Raw genomic sequence first — 24,287 nt, forward strand, 5'->3', positions numbered from 1 at the left:
TTTGTATAGATTTTTTGGGAGGTGAGCACCTGGGCATTTACCTCAAATGTAAGGGTGCCATAGCCACCCTTGATGAATAAATACAGGTGCATCTCAAAAAATGTGAATATCATCAAAAAGTACATTTATTTCAGTAATTCAATTCAAAAAGTGGAACTCATATTTTATATAGATGCGTTACACAAAGAGTGATATATTTCAAGCCTTTCTTTCTTTTAATTTTAACCACCTGCTTACTGGGCACTTAAACCCCCCTCCTGCCCAGACCAATTTTCAGCTTTCAACGCTGATGCACTTTGACAATTGCGCGATCATACAACACTGTACCCAAATGAAATTTTTATCATTTTTCTCCCACAAATAGAGCTTTATTTTGGTGGTATTTAGTTACAGCTGGGAGTTTTATTTTTTGCTAAATAAACAAAAAAAGATGCAAAAAAAAAAAAAAATCATGTTTCATAGTTTGTTATAACATTTTGCAAACGGGTCATTTTTCTCCTTCATTGAAATGCGCTGATGAGGCGGCACTGGTGGGCACTGATAGGCTGCACTGGTGGGCACTGATAGGCACAGTTAAGGCGGCACTAATAGGCACATATAAGGCAGTACTGATGGGCACAGATAAGGCAGCACTGATGGGCACAGATAAGATGGCACAGCTAGGGTGGCACGGATGGGCGGGACGGATGGGTGGCACTAAGGGGCACTGATAGGTACCACTGATAGATGGGACTGATGGGCACTGGTAGATGGCACTGATATGTGGCACTGGGGTGCAGCACTGTTGAGGCAGATTGTGGGCACTGATAGGTGGCACTGTGGGTATTGATGGGTGGCACTGTGGGCACTGATGGGTGGCACTGTGGGCACTTATTTTATTACATAGGTGGCACTGTCAGGAGGCAGGTGGGCACTGATACGTTGGCCGTGATCGGGACTGATGTCCCGATCACGGCCGCCCGTGATCGGCTTTTTTTTTTTTCTCCTCGCGCTGTCAGCGCGAGGAGGAATAATAGCCGATTACCGGCTCTGTTGTGTCGCATGATCAGCTGTCATTGGCTGACAGCTGATCACGTGGTAAGGGGTCTCATAGACTCGCTGATCACAGAGCGCGCAGGCCGCTCGTGCAGGGGACGACGTCAATAGACGTAGTCCCGGCAAAGCAGGTCCGCGCTGTAGCCATTATTCGGCTATAGCACGGATCTCTAGAGGTTAATGATGATGGCTTACAGCTAGTAACAACCTAATATACAGTATCTCAGAAAATTTGAATATTGCATAAGACCAATAAAAAAGGATTTTTAATACAGAAATGTGGGCTTACTGAAAAGCTTACTATACAGTATATTATGCAATCAATACTTGGTTGGGGCTCCTTTTGCATGAATTACTGCATCAATGTGGCGTGCCATGGGGGCGATCAGCCTTTGGCACTGCTGAGGTGTTATGGAAGCCCAGGTTGCTTTGATAGCGGCCTTCAACTTGTCTGCATTGTTGAGTCTGGTGTCTCATCTTTCCCTTGACAATACAGTCTCTCGATTTTGCTGGCCAATCAAGCACTGTGATACCATGATCATTAAACCAGGTATTGGTACTTTTGCCAGTGTGGGCAGGTGCCAAGTCCTGCTGGAAAATTAAATAGACATCTCCATAAAGCTGGACAGCAGAGGGAAGCATGACGTTCCCTAGAAGTTCCTGGTAGAGGGCTGCACTGACTTTAGACTTGATAAAACACAGTGGACCACCACCAGCAGATGACATGGTTCCCCAAATCATCACTGACTATGGAAACTTCACACTGGACTTCATGCAACTTGGATTCTGTGCCTCTTCACCCTTCCTCCAGACTCTGGGACCTTGATTTCCAAATGAAATGCCACATTTTCCTCAGTCAGTGATGATTTGGGGAACCATGTCATATGCTGGTGTTGGTCCACTGTGCTTTATCAAGTCCAAAGTCAGCGCAGCCCTCTACCATGAAATGCTAGGACACTTTATGCTTGTACTAGCAGTTAACCTAGGATGTCTGGGACCAAACCTCAGCTGTGAATGGAGAGTAAGACCTCATGTACACTGCAAGAAAACATATATGAAGCTGCGCCAAATATTAATCAAACACTAAAAAGAAATATAACTTAAAAAGAGTCCTTTACAAAAAAAATGTGTATAGCCAAGTCCACACTGCTTGCTCTTGTATTAACACCACGGTGACTCCCCACATATAGTAGAAAGTGCCCAACCACCGAGATAAGATTGCGCTTACCAGATGGCAAAGCGTAAGGAGTGTTTGGATATGACCCAGCCACAGCCTTTAGCTTATACCGGGTCCCTTATATCACACAGGAACGAGACCTCATAACTGGGAAGCCACCTTGATGTTCCACAGGATTTCACAGGATAGTACCGTGCTTTAAATGGCAGTGCACAGGCTCAAAGAGAAAAGAAAAACGGCCCATAGTGTAATACCATTCATATGTTTTAATATAAATAAAAAAATGCACTTACATAAAAATAGTATCAGTTCGCATAAAAACAAGCCGGCCGGCAAATTCGGGAGCCCGTCCTCCTCTCGTGTAGCGTGGTGATGCCACTGCGTGCCCTCACTGCAGCTGGTAAACGGACGTATAGGAGAAGTTGGGAATTTTTTCAGCATCCTCTGAACTCTCCTGTTATCAGTACATGTACACAGGGTTGTTTTTAGGCAGTTGAGTTCAGGAGAGAGAGATCAACAACAGCAGCAGCTAGTTCACACAGTGGCTGTGTGCAGATGCAGTTATTGTTTGGGGATTCAGGTAGCTGCAGCAGCTGTCTGAATACAATACCGGCAGGGAACATTACTCCGATTCGTTTCTCTCAATCGGCCTGCGGAGCTGAATGAGAGAAATCCACACGTGTGTGGCCTGTACAAGAAGCAGTGTAGTGCTTGCTTTCTCCTCCAATCAGGATGTTCCTTGTGCTGTTTTTTTTTTCTCTCCCAGTCTGTAAGGGGCAGATATCAAGTAAAATGTAGTTAGTTTTTACTGCTAGCAGTTCTATATGAAAACATACAGAACTGTACTAATGGGTATCTTTTATATCTTCTATAGTTTAGCTTTAAGTTTGAAGTCCTGTCAGGTAAATGTGTTCTTATTGGTTCTGCACTAATGCCATACCTCGTTTTCATATTGACAAAACCGTAAAGCTGGCCATACACCTATAGATTATCTGCAGATTTTCTATGGTTAGAAGGAAAAAGTGGGAGATTCCTCTATCCACAGTTTAGTGAACATGGAGCAATCTGTTGCACTTTTACCATCTAACCATAGAAAATCTGCAGATAATCTAAAGGTGTATGGCCAGCTTAAGGCTGCATTCACAATAGCCTGCAAAGTAAAGCTCAGCAGATTGGTGCCAACAGAAAACAGTGTGATGCATTTTTCAGCACATTGCACTGCTTGCTTTTTTTATTTTTTATTCTCCATGTCATTGCATTGTGCTGCTGTATGGTGGCATGCAGTGCCATGCTAAAAAATTTTTTTTTGCACATTACATCAGTGTTGCAGTGTGAACAGTTATTTGCTATGTGCACCAGCGATGACCTGCGTTTAGCCAGTGCAAGAAAACTGCAGGTCACAGCAAATGATGTAAATGAGTCATAAGGCTTGATTCACATATATGCATGTTTCTTTTGAGCGTTTCTGCAGTGCTTTTTTTTTTTTTTTTTAACCGCCATTTTGCTACAATTTGCAGGGTTTTTCTATGCTTTTTTTTTTTTGGTGGGGAAACGTTGGGCAGATATAAAACCGCAAATTGTGCAAAATCGCAGTAAAACACACTACGTGCTTTTCTGAAGCTTCTCTATTGAAGTCTATTGAATTTTTAAAAAAAGCATTGTTTTGCATTTTAAAAAGTCCCTGACCTTTTTCCAAAAATGTTGAGGCAATGCATTGATGTGCACATGTACTATAGCAATCCATGTAAAAAAAAGTCCTGCATTTCTGATAAAAACGCATTGGTGTGAATGGAGCCAAAGAGAATTTTATATTAAAGCGGAGTACAAAAAACTCTCCGGTTTTCAAAGATATATTCCACTCCCTAAAAAGCCAACCCCTTCATACTGACTTTCTCTTATACAGCCCAAGGTTTTGTGAATGGCCAGGAGGAGAGTGAGGAAAAAGACATGACCATAGCACTGCAGTCAGAGACCTGCGCCACTTACAGCAGAGTGGGCTCCTGCTGTACTCCCCCCTCTGCCCTCCTGCTTGTAAACAAGGTTTACCTAAAGTAGGAAAAAAAACGGCATGACGGCGTTAGCTTTTTAAACACTATTACATTTTTGTACCTGAAGGTGAGCTTTAACTTACTGTGCTAATGCAAACTTTTTTTTTTTTTTTTGTCTGATCCCTGGGCTGCAGCAGTAATGTAATCATAGTTCAAGAGTTGCATATGGCTACCCTAAGCAATTAATTTAACTTAATTTCTGGAACTGACTACTTCCAGCCCTTTCCCCTCTGGGTGTTTGTATTCTTAAGAAGCTTAGCAGTGAAATTTTCAATATATTCCAGCTATGGCCTGTGTAAATATGACACAGAGGTTTTTCTAATGAGAGAGTCTAGAGAGCTGTAGTATACATTAAGCAATTAACCTCATTTCACCTTTTATCAGCCAAGTACAGTAAAAGCAAGACCAATCTGTTTCTGGTTGGAGTGCTACATTTTGCATAGCGTTCTCTGTAAGGGCCTTAAAGTTTTTTCTTACCTTTAAATGCATTCTATGCATTAACGTAATCTTGCCTTCTGTGCTGCAGGATCCCCCTTTATACTTACCTGAGCCCAATCTTGATCCAGCACTGTGCAAGAGAGCAGCGGCTCCCTGCTGTCCCCCTTACTGGGCAGAGCCATTGTCTCCCACTGCTGCCAATCAAATGCTGTGACCAGGAAGTGGGGGGTGGGGCCAATGTCATTAGACAGACTGGGCGGCTCAAGAGTGAGCCTGCGCTAGTGCTCCCAGAGAAAGCGGCCTTCCATGATGCACTCGCTGAAGAGGAGGAACCAGGGGCACCTGGGGGAGACCTTAAAAGAATAGGATTTGGGGCTGTTCTGTGCAAAACCATTGCACAGAGCAGGTAAGTATGACATGTTTATTATTTTAATTACAAAAATCCTGAGGTTATAATGTCACTTTAAGCACTTCATCTCCAGGAGGTTTACCCCCCTTCATGACCGGGTCATTTTTTCTGAAAGCAGATCCCAAGTAGACTAAAAATAAGGTGCTACTGATTTTAAGGGCACAATGATATTTGCGCAAATGTTTATCGAAACAATATTTTCGTTAAAAATACACTAAAATCATTAGCAGATATAAACACAGCACATTTTACACAATTCCTACTAAATATAAAAGCTTAACATGTATTAAGTTAATAAATAACAAATATTTGTAATTTTTAATTACTTCTTTGCTAAATGGTGAAAACTGAAAGTACACAAAAATGTAAACCACATTTCTCTAAAAAGCTGAAGGTTGTCATTGTTCCCTTACAGCTTTCAGAGTTTAAGACCCCCCCCAAACCATATATTTTCTGAAAGCATAGGATCAGTAGAATAAAAATAAGGTGCTGCTGATTTTCAAGGCACCACAATATTTGCGCAAGTGTTTACCAAAGCAATATTTTCTCTAAAAATAAACTAAAATTTATTGAGCAATAATTGAGCAAATGTTCTTATAATTTTCACAAAAAATACACTAAAATCATTAATGGTGCACATAAACACAACGTAACTTACAAAATTCCTGTACATTACTACTAAAGTGTTGTTCACATGTGGCATACGTAAGTGTACGCCCATGGAAAGCCAGGTTTACCCACACATGGATGCACAGGTGTTCCGTGCATCCCCATACAGGCAGTCCCATTTATGTCAATTGGGATGCAAAAGTATAGCTGCTGTTCCCAATCTGGCATCTGTGTTGGTGTGGTTACATGACCCCGAATGCAGAGTGAGGTCAGGGACATGCATGCAGAACCTACGTGGATGTAAAATTGGGAGCAACAGCTCTGTTCGTGCAGTGGCTACATCCCAAATGACATCAATGGGACTGCCTGCACAGAGATGAAGGGAACAGCTGTGCAATCGGGTCTGCCTGTCGGATTTTCAGGCAGGCCCAATCGGACCACCCATTCTTCTATATGAAGAGGCTTATGTAAGTACTTGTGTCCGTTTACACCTGCCTGCATCAGATACAATGCAGTCTGCTAAAAACAGATGGATGGGTATTCCATTACACATGCATCTATCAGATCGGATGGTATCCAATGGAACTGGACAGGCGGTCCGTTTCCATTCGGCCGCCCCAAAAAGAACAGTGGGCTGTGTCTGCTCTGCATCAGCGGAGTTGATGCGGACCTGTCATCTGCCTGCTCAGCGCGGATCAGCAGACAGATCCCTTGCTGAGGAGGTGGATCTGCTTAACATAGTCCACTCCATGTGACAGGGGTCTTACCAGGAGCGGCCGGTCTATTAGGGGCACCGCCCCTCTGCAGAGCACTGGGCTCATACATTTGTATTTGTTTGTTTTGTTTTTTTGTCAAGCCACATGATTCGAGCTCGACTCTAATTGGCTTGAAAAAGGTTGAGTTCGAGGTGCAGTGCATTGCATCCCGAACCCACCCACTTGTGACAATAGTGACCTGGGGGGGGGGGTTGCCGTTCCCCAAAAGTCACTTTTTTACTTTTTTTTTTTTTTGTTGTTGTGTTTTTTATTTGTTTTTTTTTTTTGCACTTTCTTTTTGGGGTGGGGAGGGGGTATCTTTGAGATATCAGAGGTCTAAACAGACCCCCCATATCTTTTTTTTGAGACAGAGTCCCTTTCTCTGCAGTGCTTGAATGAATAAGGAATATGTATAGAGATTCCTAATTAATTCATAAAATGACCGTCTGATACATAGTAACACTCATAGTAACACTCACGGTTATGATCAGCTGTCAATGGGACATCTAGGAGTGATCTGTAGTGATCGCTGTCTGCGCCCACTCTACCAAGCCCCAACTTCACCCCCACCTGCACTGCTCCCCCCCTCTACCCCTGCCATGCTCCCTCTCCCCCTGCCATGCTCTCCAGCATGATTGCCCACCAGAGCTCAGTTCAGGGAGAAGCTGCAGGCGGCGGGAAGGAGGGATGCCGCTTGGAATAGGCATGGATAGGAGGTGCAGGGGAATTACAGGAGGTGATCTGAGTGATGGGGGGGACACATCTGGATCCCCCTAAGCCCCATGCAGCACCTGAAGCCGGCGGGAGCGGCATAGGAGGGATGCCGGCTAATAGCTGCAGGGATTGGGCTTGCACGGGGGTAAGATCGGGTAGAGGGGGTAATCAGTGCTTGGGGGGGGGGGGGTGAAGGGAATAGTAAAGGAGAGTAGGGGTAGTAGTTTTAGGTGAAAGATAGCGGCGGGAGGTGGAGAGGCTGGGGACAGGGAAGCGGCGACATGGGTGAGGGGGAGGGGGCAGTTACATTTGGGGTTAATAATTCGCTGATCAGAGTTGTAGAATTGTTCACCAGAGTCTGCTGAACAATTCTGATATAATTTTATGATCATTGAAATGACCATGAGTTTATAGCAGAGGGAAAAATGAGGTCCGTACGTTGTATGGACTTGGCCACCTGTGGGCACTTCTGTAGGTTCACCTTGCAGTGAAAGGGATAACTGTCAATTGCGCAGATGTGTGAAGCTGTACCCAAATAAAATATATGTCCTTTTTCCCACAAAATAGTGTTCTTTTGGTGGTATTCGATCACCTCTGCGTTTATTTTTTGCGCTATAAACAAAATAAGGCCAACAATTTTCAGGAAAAAATTTTTTTTTTACTTTCGGCTATAAAACATTCCCAATAAATTTTTTACAAAAAATCAAATTTCTTCATCAATTTAGGCCAATATGTATGTAATATTATGTATGTATAATTTTATAGTACATTTAGATTGTGGCGCCCGGTGTCCTGTTATTCTTAAAATAATTACCTTTTATAAAGCAGATACACGCTCAAATGAAAAAAAAAAGAAGGGGTAACTATAAGTAGTTTATATTATAAAATCTGTATATTTGTCCTGTTCTAGTTTTGTCAGTTAACATTGTTTAGAACAATTAATTTAGTACATTCTGGTCCCCAGCTGTTTAATGTACATAGATGTTTCAATAATGTTTCTGCACACTTGGCACTTAACACAGTAAAAGCTCAAAATGATATGTTGCTACTATGATCGCTTTTCAGGTGCCTTTAAAATACACATGAGATTTTACTTTGAGTAAACAGTTTGACTTTTTCCTCCTCGGTGTGTTTTTTTTTTTTTTTTTTTGCCTTTAATAGATCATTAGATTAAGATTTGAGTTCTTTGGAAATAAATGTAGTTACCATTTCATTATTTGCTAAGCAACCCATAATCCCTGCCTAAGCCTCATCTGCATTTTGCAGTTTGCAGAGAAAGCAGGCGATGGCTGAATGCAGGCTTCCTTTGGGAATACAGCGAATGTAATGAGCTTGATAGTCTGGTGGGCTCAATAAATCAAATAAAGGAAAACATTTCTCATTTCTGAATAAAAGCATTTATCACCCCGTGTTTATTCATTCATGGTCACAAGATTGATTGGCTGCTTGTATCATGGATATATACCAAAGCATTTATTTTTATTTATTTAATTTTTTTTTTTCTCTTTTCTGTCCCCTCCCTCCCTCTCTTTCAGTGGGCAAGTTGAGGAAGCAATGGCTGAAGGACAGCATTTCAGATGTCGGAATCGGCATGCTCCGGTCGGTCAAGAATTACGTGGATCCCAACAACATCTTCGGCAACCGAAACCTTTTATAAATGCGGCTATGTGTAATTCCATTTTTGCGTCCAGATGTTTTATTACTGTACAGTTATCCCACTATAACAGCACGGTCAGGACAGGCTTGACGAGGCAGAGCTGAAACATGTGATGAAGTGAGAGAGAGAGCGATAAAAACAAAATTCTTTTCTTTGTCGATCAAATGTCCTTTTGTTCCGATAGATTGTTAAGGAGCAGTCTTGCTAATAATTGGGCTTGGCAGTCAGTATTAAGGGGGACAGCTGTGCTTTGCCGACTGCTCCTGACCCTCCAGACATATGTTACATTAACGTGCCCTCTCTTGTCGGGGTTTGAAAATTCACTTTGTCTCAGCCATGCTCTAACCTAAAATGCATAGCATGCTGCTTTTTATAGCAAAATGGCAATTTCTTAAACTAGTCAGGCAAGACGTTGATTTATCGGGATCGGTTTTTCAGGCCATGGCCAGTGCTAGGGGTAAACCGTTTACTTTCTAACCAATTCAGACTAACTCTGTTATGGTAAAATTAAAAGCCATCTGTATACCAGACGGAATTGTTGACTATTAAGATAATACATAAAGCGGCGGACTTTATTTAGGAAGTGTTTTGCTACAAGAATACTGATTATAATGAAATGGGCTGAAAAGTGATTCGCTAAAAATGAAAATGCAGCTTTTCTTTCGTAACTCAGAGGTTCATTTACCTGTCATCACATTCACTGCAAGTCCAAAAGGTGGAGGCATCCAAATTATTCCTTTCCAGCCCAGTAGTCAAGTGTGCATCCAGGGCCACTAGATTATCGCATGGCTTACATTTATCCAGCTTGAATAAAGCAGAAATAGGGCTCTATATTTAAGCTGTATCTGTGGTTTTGGATGCATAATTGGGGCTACAGAGACATGAGAGCATAGTTTTGCATGTCATTGCCTTATTTATTTTTTCATTTAAAGGGTAACTCCACCTTTTCGTGGGAAAAAATGGCAAATAAAAAAAAATATATAGCATATACAATTGCTATACAAGTCCTATTGTAATTCGATGTTATTAAAGTACCTTTCCTTTTCAATCTGCAGCGTTGTTGTTTTCTGTAAAATGGCAACCTGGAGGTGTTCTGTACACAGATGGTGTAGAACCACAGGATTGTCATTTCCTGCTTGTGTGATTGGCTTAATGATTTTCCCAGAAGTCTGCAGTAAGATGAGTCAAATTTTGAGCATCCCCTGCAACAAAAATAAATTTTTTGGTGAGATATTCTGAAAGGGAAATCATGTCTAAAGGGATGCAGACTCTGCTACTTTCCTCATTAGAACCCTGCAAGTGCAGAAGCTGATTGATAATTATACAGTCACTCCCATTCCTTCACTTAGCATTTTTTTTTTTTCTCAACAAAAGTGGAGTTACTCTTTAAGGCATTGCTGCACTTTGAGTCTAAGTTCACATATGTGCAGGTGGTGTGTACTTGCATGGGCACGGCAGCCTGTTCATTTGAGTGGGCTGCTGTACCTGTAGGAAATGTAGGGAAAAAAACACCAATCATTTTTAAAAAGTGCTCAGCACAGAACCGCATGGTACAGCAACATGTGAAAATGCTTCCTGTTTTGTAATGGGACCCCCATGCATGTGCTAGTGAGTAGCTCATTTTGCCTGTGGGTTGGGAACATGTGCGATTTATGCATGCGTTCCCGACCTGCACATATGTCAACATAGCCCATGATACTGTAAAGTGTGTCTGAAAGACATTCATCTGTGTTGCTGATAGCAACCAATGAGAGTCTTCTCTTATTTGTAACCAGAATTTTTTTTTTTCTAACTTAGAATTTTAAATGTAGGCTTTCTCTTTTACATATCTGATAAATAAGACCCAATGTTTTCAAAAACTCTCTGTAAAAATGGGGATATTGATGAAGGTGTCAAAATAAGATCTGTTTGTATTGGTAGCGTAAGGGCCGGTTCACACTGCAGGCGAGGCGACTCCGACTTGCCTCGCCGCGACCTCAGCGGCAACTTGCAGATGACTTCTGTATAGAAGTCAATGCAAGTCGCCCCGAGGTCGCCCAAAAGTAGTACAGGAACCTTTTTTATGAGTCGGAGCGACTCGAGTCGCTGCTCTCAGAACGGTTCCATTGTACAGAACGGGGGCGACTTGCGAGAGCGAGGCGAGGCAAGTCGTGTCACCTCACATCGCCCGCTGTGTGAACCGGCTCTAACGGGCAAGTGAATACACCTAGGAGTACTCCTCTTTTGGGCACTTTTACAATGTATTTGTGACATGATGACAATGCATTGACAAGGTTTATAATTTTACATTCAAAGTTTTTAATATAGGAGTTGCTACACTGATGGCAATAGATCTTGGTTCAATGCCTACTACAGACAATTAAAACCTGCATGTTATTTCTTCTCCATAAAATGAGTGAAAATCCAAATGTTTGTCAGAAAAAAAACTCTAACCCTCGAGTACACATACCTTTACAATAGGACTGTACTCCCAGCTATTAGGCTCACTATGTATATTACAATCTGGCCATTCAGTGTCTGAAAAATATCCTTTTATATCTATCCAAATTGTGTTAAATGGAGACCTACCTAATTGTTTAAATCAATTTACATCCAATCAGGCAGGCCCTTGTACTATGTACTCTTGGTGGAAGATCCAAAGGAGATTGTTTTATCAAATTGTAATGTGTTATGGACTTAAGGCCCCTTTCACACGGACAGACCGATGGGGTTCACCTGTCAATTATTTTAGGCGGACCCAATTGTACCATCCATTGCCCTCTATAGAGCAGTGGACGTCAGTGGACATGTGTTTGTTTACACCTGCTGACAACCGATCCAATCCGTCTGGCGAATCAGATGATGGTTGAATGTAAACAGACAGGCTGTCCATTTACATCCGACTAACCAAAGAGGAAAGCAGGCTGTCTTTGTCCACTCTGCATAAATGGACCCGAACCTGTCAATACGCCAGATTAGCGGGGATCAGTGGACAGATCCTTTGCGCAAGTGGATCCATGAGTCTGCCGGTGTGAGAGAGCCCTTAGATGGCCTAGATGTTGAAGAGACTCTGTCACAAATCTAGATTTAGATGATGGAATTTTACATTCTTCAACTTGCAAGCCTCATGCTATTCCTGAGATCAGGGGTGTACCTAGAGCATTTGGCACCCCCCCTCACTGATCATGCTTGTACGCGCTCAGCCCCCTCGTACCTGTACGCCCTCGACCACCCCTACAACACCTGTACTTACTCAGCTGGCCCCCACACATACATATCTGTAAACACACACAACATGAAGCAGCCAGAGGTGGCAGTATAGAGCACGATGTGAGCTCAGTGACACTGGACAGACGCTGCATACTCGCACAAACACAGAGAGCCAGCACAGCTACAGAACACCTCCTTCACCCACCACTGCCTTGTCCCGGCTCTGATAGCCAGCCTGACACCCCCCCCAATGTGTGGAACCTGGGGTAGACCACTCCCCTCCCCCCCCCCCCATAGGTACGCCACTGCCTGAGATGCTGGCATCATATGTAGTGAAGTTAGAAGGCACAGACATGGCTCCGGGTCTGTTATCAGCATACAAGGGGTAGATTAAACAATAAGCTTACATAAAAAAGTTGTAGCAGGTTTTGAAGCGCTTTAAGTCATAAAAAAAATAAACTTGTGGGCTTAGTTATAACATACCTCAAGCACAGGCCCTGGAAATAAAAACAAATGTGGGAGGTGGAAGATCACCAGAAATGCTCTGCTGCAAATGTTTGTGTGCTGCCAGTGTCAGTAAGCATTGAGCCGGCATTGAAGCTGAACTCTAGATAAGCAGTTAGGTACAGTCAGGGGCAGGATCTATATGTATACAGTACACATGCACACATTGTTTTCAGAAAGTCTTTGTGTTTCAGACACTACTGCCAGATAACAACACCAGATCCTTTAACACTATGTACCAGTACCCAGCCCACCCTGCTTATTTTTAAGAGGAGTAGCGAGGCACTAATGACTGCAGTAGGATCTAATTGACTCCCAGTGTTGCTTCCTTCTTCACCTTTTCTGAGCCCTGCATTTGCAGTGGATTGCAGGAAGCTTAAAATTCTTTATTTTTTTTGTTTTTTTATTAGTAATGATTTTACGTGTTTCTCTTCAGGTACACGCACCAAGTTCCCCATTCTGACACCTGTGTGCACAGAGCCTTAATAAAAATATTTATAGACAATCTGGATATAAAATGATCCTGTTCTAGCACAGCAGAGGATTTAAAATTTGATTTTAGCTTACAGATTTGAGAAATTTTCCATGACCGAAGAGCTACGTGGAGAGAAATGGGTTAGCTATTTTCAAGATGCTCTCAATACATCTCCTCCCTTTACAATCCACTGCCTGGCACTCGGGCAGCCTTCTGTACTGTTCAGAGGTACAGGGTTTTCATAATGTGTGGCTAGGATGCACAAAACGGCTGGTCCTCATTTCCTTGTCAGAGGGTGGCAGCTGCTCTGTGCTGGAGCATCCCTACCGAGACAACAAAGTCTGATTCTTGGAAGTGTCTGCAGAAACAGCTGTTCACTCTGCCTCCTAGTAGACTGTCTCCGGGGAGAGCAAACACATTAACACCATCATGCTTTAAAGCAGAACTCCAGTCGGTACAAAATCACCAGTAAGTTTCAATAACCTGTTATCTGAATTTTCTCTTATATATTTGATTTGAGCTGCAGCAGTACTGGCGCATTGACGTCATCTATGCAGATTAGCTCTGCCAATCTTACATATCTGCTTATGTTGATTGGGAGTTCCCCTTTAAAAAAAAAAAAAAAGCCTCACTGTTTGATATTTTCTTGACCCATTCTAGTAACATTGAATATTTAAGAGGGACTGCGGACAAAACCTAAAGAAAATAAAAACTATTTGCCGCTGTCTTTTTTTTTTGGCTTAGGTTGTACTATTGGAAAAAGTAAAATGCATCTAATAACATTTTTAAAAAATCCCACTGTAACATGCTCAATACCCCCCCCCCCCCCCCTTCCCCATATGCTTTAATAAGTAACACTGTTAGAGACCCTTCCACCAAATTTTTGAAAAATTGCAGGTAACAGCACATCAAAATCAAGTGTTTTAAATGAATACTTGCAATGTTTTACTTCCCTTAAATTATATTTTCTTCTTTTGCAATGTGCCTTGCTAGAAAATGAGTGTGCTAAAAAAAAAATTGACTACTCCAGGAAGTTTTTGGATTCCCTAGCACGGCCCTCTGCCTCTTTGCACGTCATGGTCTTCTCTTTTGGGTGTGTCTAATTACTTTCTGTGATGGCCCAGCTCCTCTGCCGTTCCTTTTGCTCCCCTACAGAACCTTTATTATAGTTGCCAGAGAGGAGTAAAAGGAAATGCTATAGACGGAGTGTACTTTAGATGACTGCTTTGAGGCTGCTGACGTCACACCCAAGTGGGGGATTTTGGATGTCTACACGAGAGGCTTTTACAAGTAAATATTGTGCCTAAAATAAGTTAAATGCACATATGATCTTATGGGACGGTGGTTGCTAAAATGAATGGTCTGAGGACAGGGTCTTTGTAAACTGTGAGGAGCCTTCTTCTCATTGCTGCAGCTCACGTGAAAATACAGTGCACACAACCTGAGATTGTCATTTTACCAGTAAAAGTTGCCCTGATAGTGTAGTTCTGCTCAGTGTCACTTGCCTGGTGACGTCCCAGAAAAATGGCACAGTGCAGTGTACCTGTGGTTTTTGGTTAACTGTGCTCTTCCATAGACTTCTATTAGATCAATAGTTTTTGGTATGTTTTCTAAATGCGCACCAAAGATGCATTATGCAGGAATTTTGGTCCGCATTTGGAAAACACACTAAAAACACCCTTATAGAGGTCTATGGGAAAGCATGGATAACCCATATGAAAAAAAAATGAGTACCTTGTGCTGCACCACTGCATGGCAGTGTGAAAGCGCCTATTCTGGTGACCAGCTGCAAAATGTTTATAGACGCATGGTTAAGCTAAACTTTATTAGATGCAAGTAATTTCAGCTAATTTCTTTTTAATAATCATCTTTTATACATTTTATACCTTTTCTCAGCAAGTATATAGTGATACGCTTTCTTGTACAGCTGAAAATGTGATACTGCAAGTAAACGTGCCTAATGGCACATGTGCATCCATATTATCCCATTTCCACATTGCTGCTGTCTGTTGAACAGCTGGAAAATGAACACACTTATGAAGAAACTTGATCTTGTTGCTATGCCGCCATCTTTTTATGAGAACTTCATTTACCACATTGTGACATTTTCAGCTCTCAGCGTTTACGAACAGTGCAGCGCATATAACTGAAATAAGATAAAAATATGTCAGCTGTTGTAGGAAGCAGGGAAAGCTACAACTGCCATCTTTCCATAAAATCATACATAGATTTGTAGCACACTACATTGCTGCTCCAGGTTGGTTCCCAAGCCAAGCTTGTATGCTACACGATGTGAAAGAAGAAAAATCTCGATGGCTGCGCACCAACGATCCACTTTTATTCAATTATTAAGACCAAAATGGCAGGTGATACAGTTAAAAACTGATAGGTAAACACGTTTCAGGCTAAAATCAGCACTTATTCACGAATAAGGGGGCAGATTTTAGCCTGAAACGTGTTTACCTGTCAGTCCTTTACTATACCATCTGTAATTTTGGTCTTAATGGTCTAATAAAAGTGGGCCATGTTGTGCATCCATCTGGATTTGTTCTTGTTCCGTTGCATACATACATTTCTTTAGTACAATCAGATACCTTGCACCCCTAGTTTAGCCATACATGTAGCCCATAGGCTGAACAAGAGAAATCTAAGAGATTCCTCCATCCATGCTCTGCAGTGTGGATGAAGGAATCTCCCTTGCCTACTGTATACTGAGAGCCAACACCCGTGACAGTAAGAATGCATCTGTTTGGATGCAGTCACTGTTCATATGGCAATTTTCCACCCAGCCTCTTCAACAAAAATCCACCAACAAGGCCATCCCCAGCTTTCATTTTGGCCAATTCAAGAGGAATTTGCTGAAATTTATGGAAGACGTTAGGATGCAAAGAGCGCAAGTGAGTTCAGATGCTTGTCTGAATCCATGTGAGTGAGCCCGCCAGGAAGTTATCGCTGTACTAGGCCAATCCTAAGTGGCCAGGGCAATGTCCATTCTGCAGCCAGATGTATACATGCAGCTTCTGGGCAGGGAATGTCCTAGCTGCTGATTGGCCCAGTGCAAGCGTCTGCTTTCTAGTGGGGTTCGCCCAGCTGGGTTTGAACTAGGATCTGAACTCGCCTAAGCTCATGACTATCCAGGACTGTTTTTAAATGAGCAGATATCTGCCATCCTAGGAGGTTGTTGGTGTGAGAGCTCATCTGTTCATCTTCTGTCTTGGATCTGAACTGCGGTCATTAGACCCTAGAGCAAGAGGAGAGAACTGAGGTGTGTCGGTAACTTTGTAATGCAGTTTCCAAAGACAGACCAGCATATTGACTTATCTCTTTCTTTCCTCAATCCCTTTTCTCTGCTGTGCTAAGATACTAGGGAGTTTCTTCTTCCTCCATAGCTGAGCTGTGAGATTGGGGTCCATTATCTGCTCGTGTACAAAAGGTAATCTTGGCACCATGAATTAGTTTTTTTGCTTACAGAGGGCCTATTCCCATTATGGTCTGTTTTTTCCACCTAAAAGAGTATTCATAATTTAACATGATTGCCAACCCTGGATCTGCCGGCAGAGGAATGAATGGAGATTTCTTTCCCACAGCCAGAACAGTTGGGGCAAGAACAGTCAGCGTCAAAAACCATGCAGCTTTTTAAGAGTAGATCACACTTCACCACACCATGTGATTGGAAAAGGAATGCCTATTCATTGCTCTGCTAAGCTGATGTAGTCCAGCAGTAGGAGACAAGCAGTGATGCCTAACCTAGTGCATGTCTGGCAGGATCAGAGCTTTTCCCATATACAGACATGGTGGAGAAATCATCACTTCAGAAAGAAAAATCAATTGGTTTTTATTTAAAATATTTACGGATATGGAAAGCTTTTGAATGGCTGACCTGTAGTGAAGTGAATTGTAAAAGGACCACTTACACTGGTTAGCAGGCACCATACTGCCTTCCGTTTGCTATAGAACACCTGGGAATCCTTTAAACCTGGGATGCTTTGTAATAAAAATACTGTCTTTCCCTCCTTATTGTAATAGGAAGGCTTACTACCAAATCAGTAAGGTGCAGGTTATGGGTCAGAACTAGGAACCAGGAAACTTGTTAGTTTTTGTGTTTAAAAAAAAGCCCAGATTTTGAGAAACAAAGGTTATAGGTATCTGCCATCCAGTGCGCTATGGCCTTTACCCATTTGTTTTCACTTACAGCTTTGAATTGTTTCAGGTGACTGATAAACCTGCACCATATGCCTCGATGTTCATATCAATAGTGAACTCAAATATGCCTTCTGAGAACGCGAGCTAGAAGGCACGAATGCTCGCTCTTCCATTTGTGTTATAGGCCGGATGGCTTTCTGTTTGTAATAATGGGATACTTGCCTTTAACCCCTTCACTACTGCAGCACCTTTATCAAGCAGTGAACTGGTTAAAATTCTAATAATCTAGCCATATGACTTTTTTTGTACAGAAATGCTAACATCTTCATATTGTCTGTTCAGTACAGAATTTATGACATAAAATTAATGTTTTCACCCAAGCGGCCTTGTTGTCTTCATTTTATTAGTCGTTTATGCTGGAATGAAAGCTTTATAGTTCTTACTTTATTATACTTCTTTTTTATTGTTTTTGACTCCATGTAAATAACACCAAGGCTCAAGGTTAGCGGTGCATAGTTTGAAATTGTCAAATGTTTACATATTATTAGGGACATTGCACATGGTGATGTAATATTTCCTGGTCATAAAGCGTCAGATTCTAAAATAAGTATTTAAATAGAATAATAGTAATAGTTTATCTTGGGGGGGAAAAAAATGACGTATCTTTGTGTATTTACCAGAAGGCTTGTGTCATAAAGACTTCAGTGTACACTTTGTTTTCTTACCCATATTTTAAAAAGAATGGAATTAAAGTTGACCTCCCAGAACACAAAAAAGTCCTTCCTTGCAGTTGGACTGCGCCTACACTTTAAGAGTTATCTGCTCTTTTACATCTAGGGGACTTGGAATAGCCCCTTTTATGTTTTTATTTTCCTGATTCTCCACTCTTGCAGACTTCTTTGTCCTGCTAGACCAGTTTCCGCAGCCTCTTCTCCCCTATTCTCTGACAATCTAAGTTCTTCCTACCCTATTGAGACCGGAATCGTAGCCCTGCTCTGGACTTGAGGATGCTGAGGAACAGTCCACTGCCAAAAAACTGTCTTCCAAGGAAGTAAAGGTTCTGATGAGTTTAAGTGCATTTCAGTTCCACGGTTAACACTTTGTAGTGTGGTTGAAGCCCCACTGCAAAGGGATAATAATTGGGTACCCTGGAGTTTGCCTTTAATGTGATACTAAAGGATCTTTGTTATTTAAAAAAAAAAAAAAATGTAATACTTGCCTCCACTGTGCAGCTCGTTTTGCACAGAATGGCCCCAAACATCCATGGTCCCTCAGTGGCTCTTGGGGCTCCTTCCCGCATTGGATAACCCCCCATTGGAGAAGAGTTTCCCGAGGGGGTTGCCTTGCGGGCACGCTCCAGAGTCCAGCATTCGGTGTCCATAGAGGCTGAATGCAGGACTCGGCGCCGGCGCCCGCGTCATTGGATTTAATTGACAGCAGCAGGGGCCAGTGGCTGCACTGCTATCAATCTATCCACTTAAGAGCTGGGAACCCGTGGAGAGAGGGATGTTGGGGATGCGCCAGTGGGAATTTGGGGCTCAGGTAAGTAAAACAGGGGGGCTAGGGAGCCGGTGACTGCAAGGTCTTTTGCATTAAGCATTAAGGTGAAAAAACACAAGCCTTTACAACCCCTTTAAAGTCACATAAAGCATTAGTAGTACACTCCTGTCACACATGAACAGTTTGCATCTGAACAATTTTTATCCTAGTTGCCCATGTAGTTTCTCTATAGTTGTCAATGCTCTTCCTGTATGTGAATTTGTCAATATGAAAACCAGTGTGTTCCATTGTTCATCTCATCCAACTACAGTTTTTTTTACACTACTTGGAGCATGAGAGGGAAATTTCACAGAATTGATAAAGATCCTGTGATTCCAGCTAGTGAGCTTTCCATTGAATCTGTGTTCATGGAAATAAAGTGTAAACCCAGGAACAAAAAAGCTTACGAGTCCTTAGATGTGACTGCTAGGGGAGAAAATGATTATACACTGTACTGTATGGAGGAGCAGTGTTGTCACCATGGGCTACTCATCCCTTATTTGGACTATAGAATACCTCCCTCTTTCCTTTACTCCATTACGTGGGGGGGAGGGGTGTTCTGTATTCCGTAGAGGAGAACTGGGCAGGACTGATTACATTGCTTGAGAGTTCACTGCTGCACAGGGTACAGTACATATAAGTAGGAGCTCATTGAACTGCTGGCAAAAACCTGACAAACATTTTTCAGTGAAAAGAGGCAAAATGAGGAGTGACATGCGTGTGTACGGCAGATGTACTGATTTTTTATTTTTTTTTGCAATGCAATATCCTCCTATTTACCCAGACCCCTCTCCCAATGCAAGAAATGCTGCAAAAAAAAACAGGGTAAACAAAAGTTAAATAATATACTTGAAATATAACTAAAGGCAAAACTTTTTAGTTTTGGCTAGAGTGGAGAGGGATTAGAATGTTTGTTTTTTTTATTGCTGTCTGTACCCCCATTAGGGAGATCCACCTTCTCCATTTTTCATCATTGAACACAAAATAAAATCCCAAGTTTTGGGTTGTCCCCAGAAAAGTAATAGAGGGAAAATCTTCCAATGGGGACACTAGTTCTGGTGACCAGGGGGTCTCTGAGAGATTCCCTTAATTTGCAGGGATTTCCTCTCACTTCCTGGTTTGGCTATTGGACAGGAAGTGAAGTGAAATCTCCACAATGAGGCAAAGAGCAAAAATAAACCTTACAGGGGTTATGACCCTCCCTTACTCTATCCAAATTGAAAAATAAAAAAAATAGTTTGCCTATTGTTTTACTTAAAAGTGGTTGTAAAGGCTTGTTTTAAAAAAAATAAGTGTATTTACACAGAGCAGCCTGGATCCTCCTCAGGTCCCTCTTTGTTGCTCCTGGCCCCTCGCTCTTATCAGGTGCCCCCACAGTCAGCAGCTTCCTATGGAGACACAGGAGCCGAGTAACAGCTTCATGCATCCTTTAGGACATGCAGCCCAAGCTCATCCCTCTCTCCCCTGATTGGCTGACTGACTTTGACAGCCGCGGGAGCCAATGGCGCGGCTGCTGTGTCAGCCAATCGCTTAGACTTTCAAGGACATCGTTGGAGAGAGATGGACCTCAGGTAAGTAATGTGGGAGGCTGCTACACAAATGTTTTTTTTTGCTGGTGTCATATCACAAGATTTGGGCTACTTGCCATTTTTGGTGATTGTCGTGATGTCACCCCCATGCAGTGAGGAAGGCAAGTTCTTCAATAAATTTATACAATCATCTTTTTTGTTATGGAAATGTGTGAACTTGCTAAAGTCTGCTTTAAGTACATTTCAAATTCAAGCTAAATTGAGTGTACTTTTCAACTTCAACGGTTTCCTGCATACTAGAACTGCACGATTCTGGCTAAAATGAGAATCACGATTTTTTTGTTTAGAAGATGGATCACAATTCTCTTATGATTCTCACAGCATAACATCATCTTTCACATTAAAACAAAAAATTGGGCTAACTTTACTGTTTCCTTTTTTTTTTTTTTTTTATTCATTGAAGTGTATATTTTCCCAAAAAATTGTGTTTGAAAGACCGCTGGGCAAATACAGTGTGACATAAAATATTGCAGCAATTGACATCCCTAGGGTCTCTGCTAAAATATGTTTGGTGGTTCCAAGTAATTTTCTAGCAAAAAATATTGATTTTAACTCAAACAAGTGTCATAAAAAGATTTGGACTTTAAGTGGTTACACTTCCTGCGTTTACACGTTGTTAAAAACTTGGCAAACTGCCTGGATTTTTTTCTTACATGCACATTTATCCCTTTGATCTAAGAAGGAAGAGTTTGTTACACTGTTTCATGTTAAAAACTTGGTAGACTGCCTGGATGTTTTCTTTTGCCATCTGAGTGAGCAGATAAGTCTCTCCACTTGTTATATGAAAGAATCGGCAAACGCTGCAATAGAGATCGTCAGGGGGGTTGAATCGAGATCACGATTTTTTAACGATTAATTGTGTAGCTCTACTCCATAGCTCTAATTGTACACAGAACAGATGTTATTTTTTGTCTGAATTAGCTCTTTAAAGTGACCCTGTCACTCCTGGGTCACTTTTACTCAAAGAACAGGCCCTATAATTACTTTTCTATTGGCCCATGTGATGAAACATTATCACCTCCCTTGGCTACAGTCTTGGTGTGTTATACCTGCTCCTCGTCACACGTTCTGGTTCCTCCTGCTGACTTCTAGATCATTACAGGACATGCAAGCCAATAATTAACCAATAACGAGTGGGTGGTCATAGAAGCAGTAACACAATTTGACATATACTAAATAAAAATAAAAAAAATCAGAAAAGAAATTATCCCGACACATCCTGACGGCCGCGCAATGTCTTGTTGCCCTCCATTGGAAGAAGACACAGCCTCCTACCCCCGGTGCTCTCCACGCTAGAATCAGGGACGTGGAGCTGATGGAAAAGATGACCGCCAGGATACAGGACCGGTTAGAAGCGCATGATGTGGTGTGGGGCCCCTGGAATCTCCGGGAAGGTCGTACATGACCGGGCGCATGGAACACCCATGGTGACTATCAACCCCTACCTCTTCCCCTCCCCCCCTCTATTCCCCTCTTTTCTTTCTCTTATTTTCTCTCTTTTTCTCTTCTCTAGTTCTCTTTTTCTTTTTTTTTAATTCTTTCTCTTGAGAATAATTTTGATAACGTTTCGTACATGCATATAGTAATGTAAGATGATACCTGCTACCTCAGCATAGGCTCTTTCACTGGAAATAGAGATCTGAGGATTTGTATACCGATTTTCAGTGAAGGTCCTAATGACTGCGGATGAGCCTTCTATGCCTGGTCCGTACCTACTCCAGGTGGCTATACTCCGTAGGTCGATATGCATGGGCTACTTGCTACTTTTCCTTTTCTTGTTATTCTAATGCTGCAGTGAAACGTATGACGTGTATTGCATTGTATTAAACGAATAAAAAGTTATTTGCAAAAAAAAAATAAAAAAATCAGGAAGTTCACCCTTATTAATTGGAATTGCTAAAAAAAAAAAAAAAATCAGCACTTTAAATTATACTTAACCACTTCCCGACCGACACACGACGATGTACGTCGGCAGAATGGCACAGGCAGGCAAATTGGCGTACAGGTACGTCCATTTGAAATTTCCGCCCTGCCATTATGTGCACGCTGGTCACGGGTCCCGCGGGCTCTATCCCCGTGGGGATACCCGCGATCGCCTCACGGGGAGGCTGAACGGGGAGATGCGTAAGTAAACGTTCTGCCTAGCAACAAGTGACACTGATCTCTGCTCCCTGTGATTGGAGCAGAGATCCGTATTCACTAACACACAGCCATGCCCCCCACAGGTAGTAACACGCCCCTAGGACACACTTAACCCCTACACTGCCACCTCCTGGTTAACCCCTTCACTGCCAGTGTCATTTACACAGGAATCCGTGCATTTGTATAGCACTGATTGCTGTATAAATGACAATGGTCCCAAAAATGTCCGATGTGTCCGTCATAATGTCGTAGTCATAATAAAGATCGCTGCCATTACTAGTAAAAAAAAAATGTATTAATAAAAATGCCATAAAACTATCCCCTATTTTGTAAACGCTATAAATTTTGCGCAAACCAATCAATAATCACTTACTGCGATTTTTTTTTTTTTTTTTTTTTTTTTTACAAAAAATATGTAGAAGAATACGTATTGGCCTAAACTGAAGAAATACATTTTTTTATATATATTTTTGGGGGATATTTATTATAGCAAAAAGTAAAAAATGAGTTTTTTACAAAATTGACGCTTTTTTGTTTATAGCACAAAAAAATTAAAACCACAGGGGTAATCAAATACCACCAAAAGAAATCTCTATTTGTGGGGAAAAAAGGATGTAGATTTTTTTTGGGAGCCTCGTCGCACGACCGTGCAATTGTCAGTTAAAGCGACGCAGTGGCGAATCGCAAAAAGTGGTCTGGTCTTAAGCCAGCAAAATGGTCCGGTCTGAAAGTGGTTAAAATAAATATATATATATAAGGCGTGGCATTGCTGCCTTCTTGGAAAATGATGGTAACTTAGCTGTCAGGCTGATCCTTTAGCTTCAGTTCTTTGACTCCCTGACCTGGTAAGTATGCAGCAAATTAAGTCAGAAAATACAACTCCTAAAATTAAAACTTGCTCTGGTTCAGTGATTTAGGAAGCATTGAAGTGAATTGATGTGCATGATGGCCAGATGCTGTTTTATGGAAATAAGCCATGGTAGTTTATTTTTTTTTTCTATGATGTGGAAAAATACCAGTGATTTCAGTTGACGCAATCAGGTTATATGACAGTTTAAATGTGGCAGTTCAGTCTTTCTATTCCAACACCATTGCTAAAGTGGAGCAGTATAGGATTAAAAATTTAAACTGTGCTTAGATAAAATTAAAATTGTATAAAATTCAAAAATTTTTAAATGATGGAAGCAGCGACTGTGCTGTGAGATGTCTAACAGAGCAAGTTCAAATAGTCTGTTTGACGTCACGTATGATGAAATGCGTAGGGAGGAGCAACATATTGTAATCGAGTGTCCCCGGAAGTGCAGGTTGATTTTGCTGTATGCCCGGGGGAGGAATCTTAATACGCTAAACCTTTTGAATGATGTAAGTGCATGCTTTACTATTTAATAAAGTTTACAATTTTTACACTATGTGGAGCTTTTTCTTTTATTTCTGTGAGGACTCCATGGAGATGATGCTCAGATGACCATTACAGCCTTAACCTCTGTACTCGAAGAAACATCTTTGAGAAATACCCTGGCTGGGTTGTTTGGCCACAGGGTCAGTTGACCTCTCTTCGATTAGAGGATCCTATGAAGTCAGTAAACCTGCACTCTTTATTAAAGAGGAAGTAAACCCTGATGGGTTTACTTCCTCTTTCATTCCCTGCAAAGGCAAAGCATAATGGACTACTATGCATCACATAGTAGTCCATTATGTGTCACTTACCTGACACAGGAGCCAGCGATGTCACCGCTGTCCCCTGTAGTCCGGCGCATCCATCTTCTCGGTGGGGTCTTGCAGCTCCGCCGCTGTCATTCGGCGAAGCCGCAATGACGTCACTCCCGCGCATGCGCACGGGAGCCGACACGCGCGGCAACTTCGT

General features: G+C 41.9%; 1 protein-coding gene and 1 long non-coding RNA gene across 2 annotated transcripts in view; one reads left to right on the forward strand and one right to left on the reverse strand.

Moving 5' to 3' along the window:
- The window catches only part of LOC143924056 (uncharacterized), an 18,185-nt gene extending 8,174 nt beyond the window's left edge, over window positions 1-10,011 (reverse strand). Inside the window, exon 1 of the long non-coding RNA XR_013261813.1 lies at window positions 9,878-10,011. This is a non-coding gene — a long non-coding RNA (uncharacterized LOC143924056). The remainder of the gene's footprint in view (window positions 1-9,877) is intronic.
- Window positions 1-17,533, forward strand: part of AGPS (alkylglycerone phosphate synthase) — a 317,568-nt gene extending 300,035 nt beyond the window's left edge. The window contains exon 20 of the mRNA XM_077448089.1: window positions 8,721-17,533. Coding sequence (XP_077304215.1) covers window positions 8,721-8,842 — 122 coding nt within the window. The 3' untranslated portion in view covers window positions 8,843-17,533. The remainder of the gene's footprint in view (window positions 1-8,720) is intronic.
- The last annotated feature ends 6,754 nt before the right edge of the window (window positions 17,534-24,287 follow it).

This window comes from Lithobates pipiens, unplaced genomic scaffold (assembly GCF_037356315.1).
Source record: "Lithobates pipiens isolate NorthernLeopardFrog02 unplaced genomic scaffold, aLitPip1_a1.2 Scaffold_22, whole genome shotgun sequence".
NCBI classification, from domain to species: domain Eukaryota; kingdom Metazoa; phylum Chordata; class Amphibia; order Anura; family Ranidae; genus Lithobates; species Lithobates pipiens.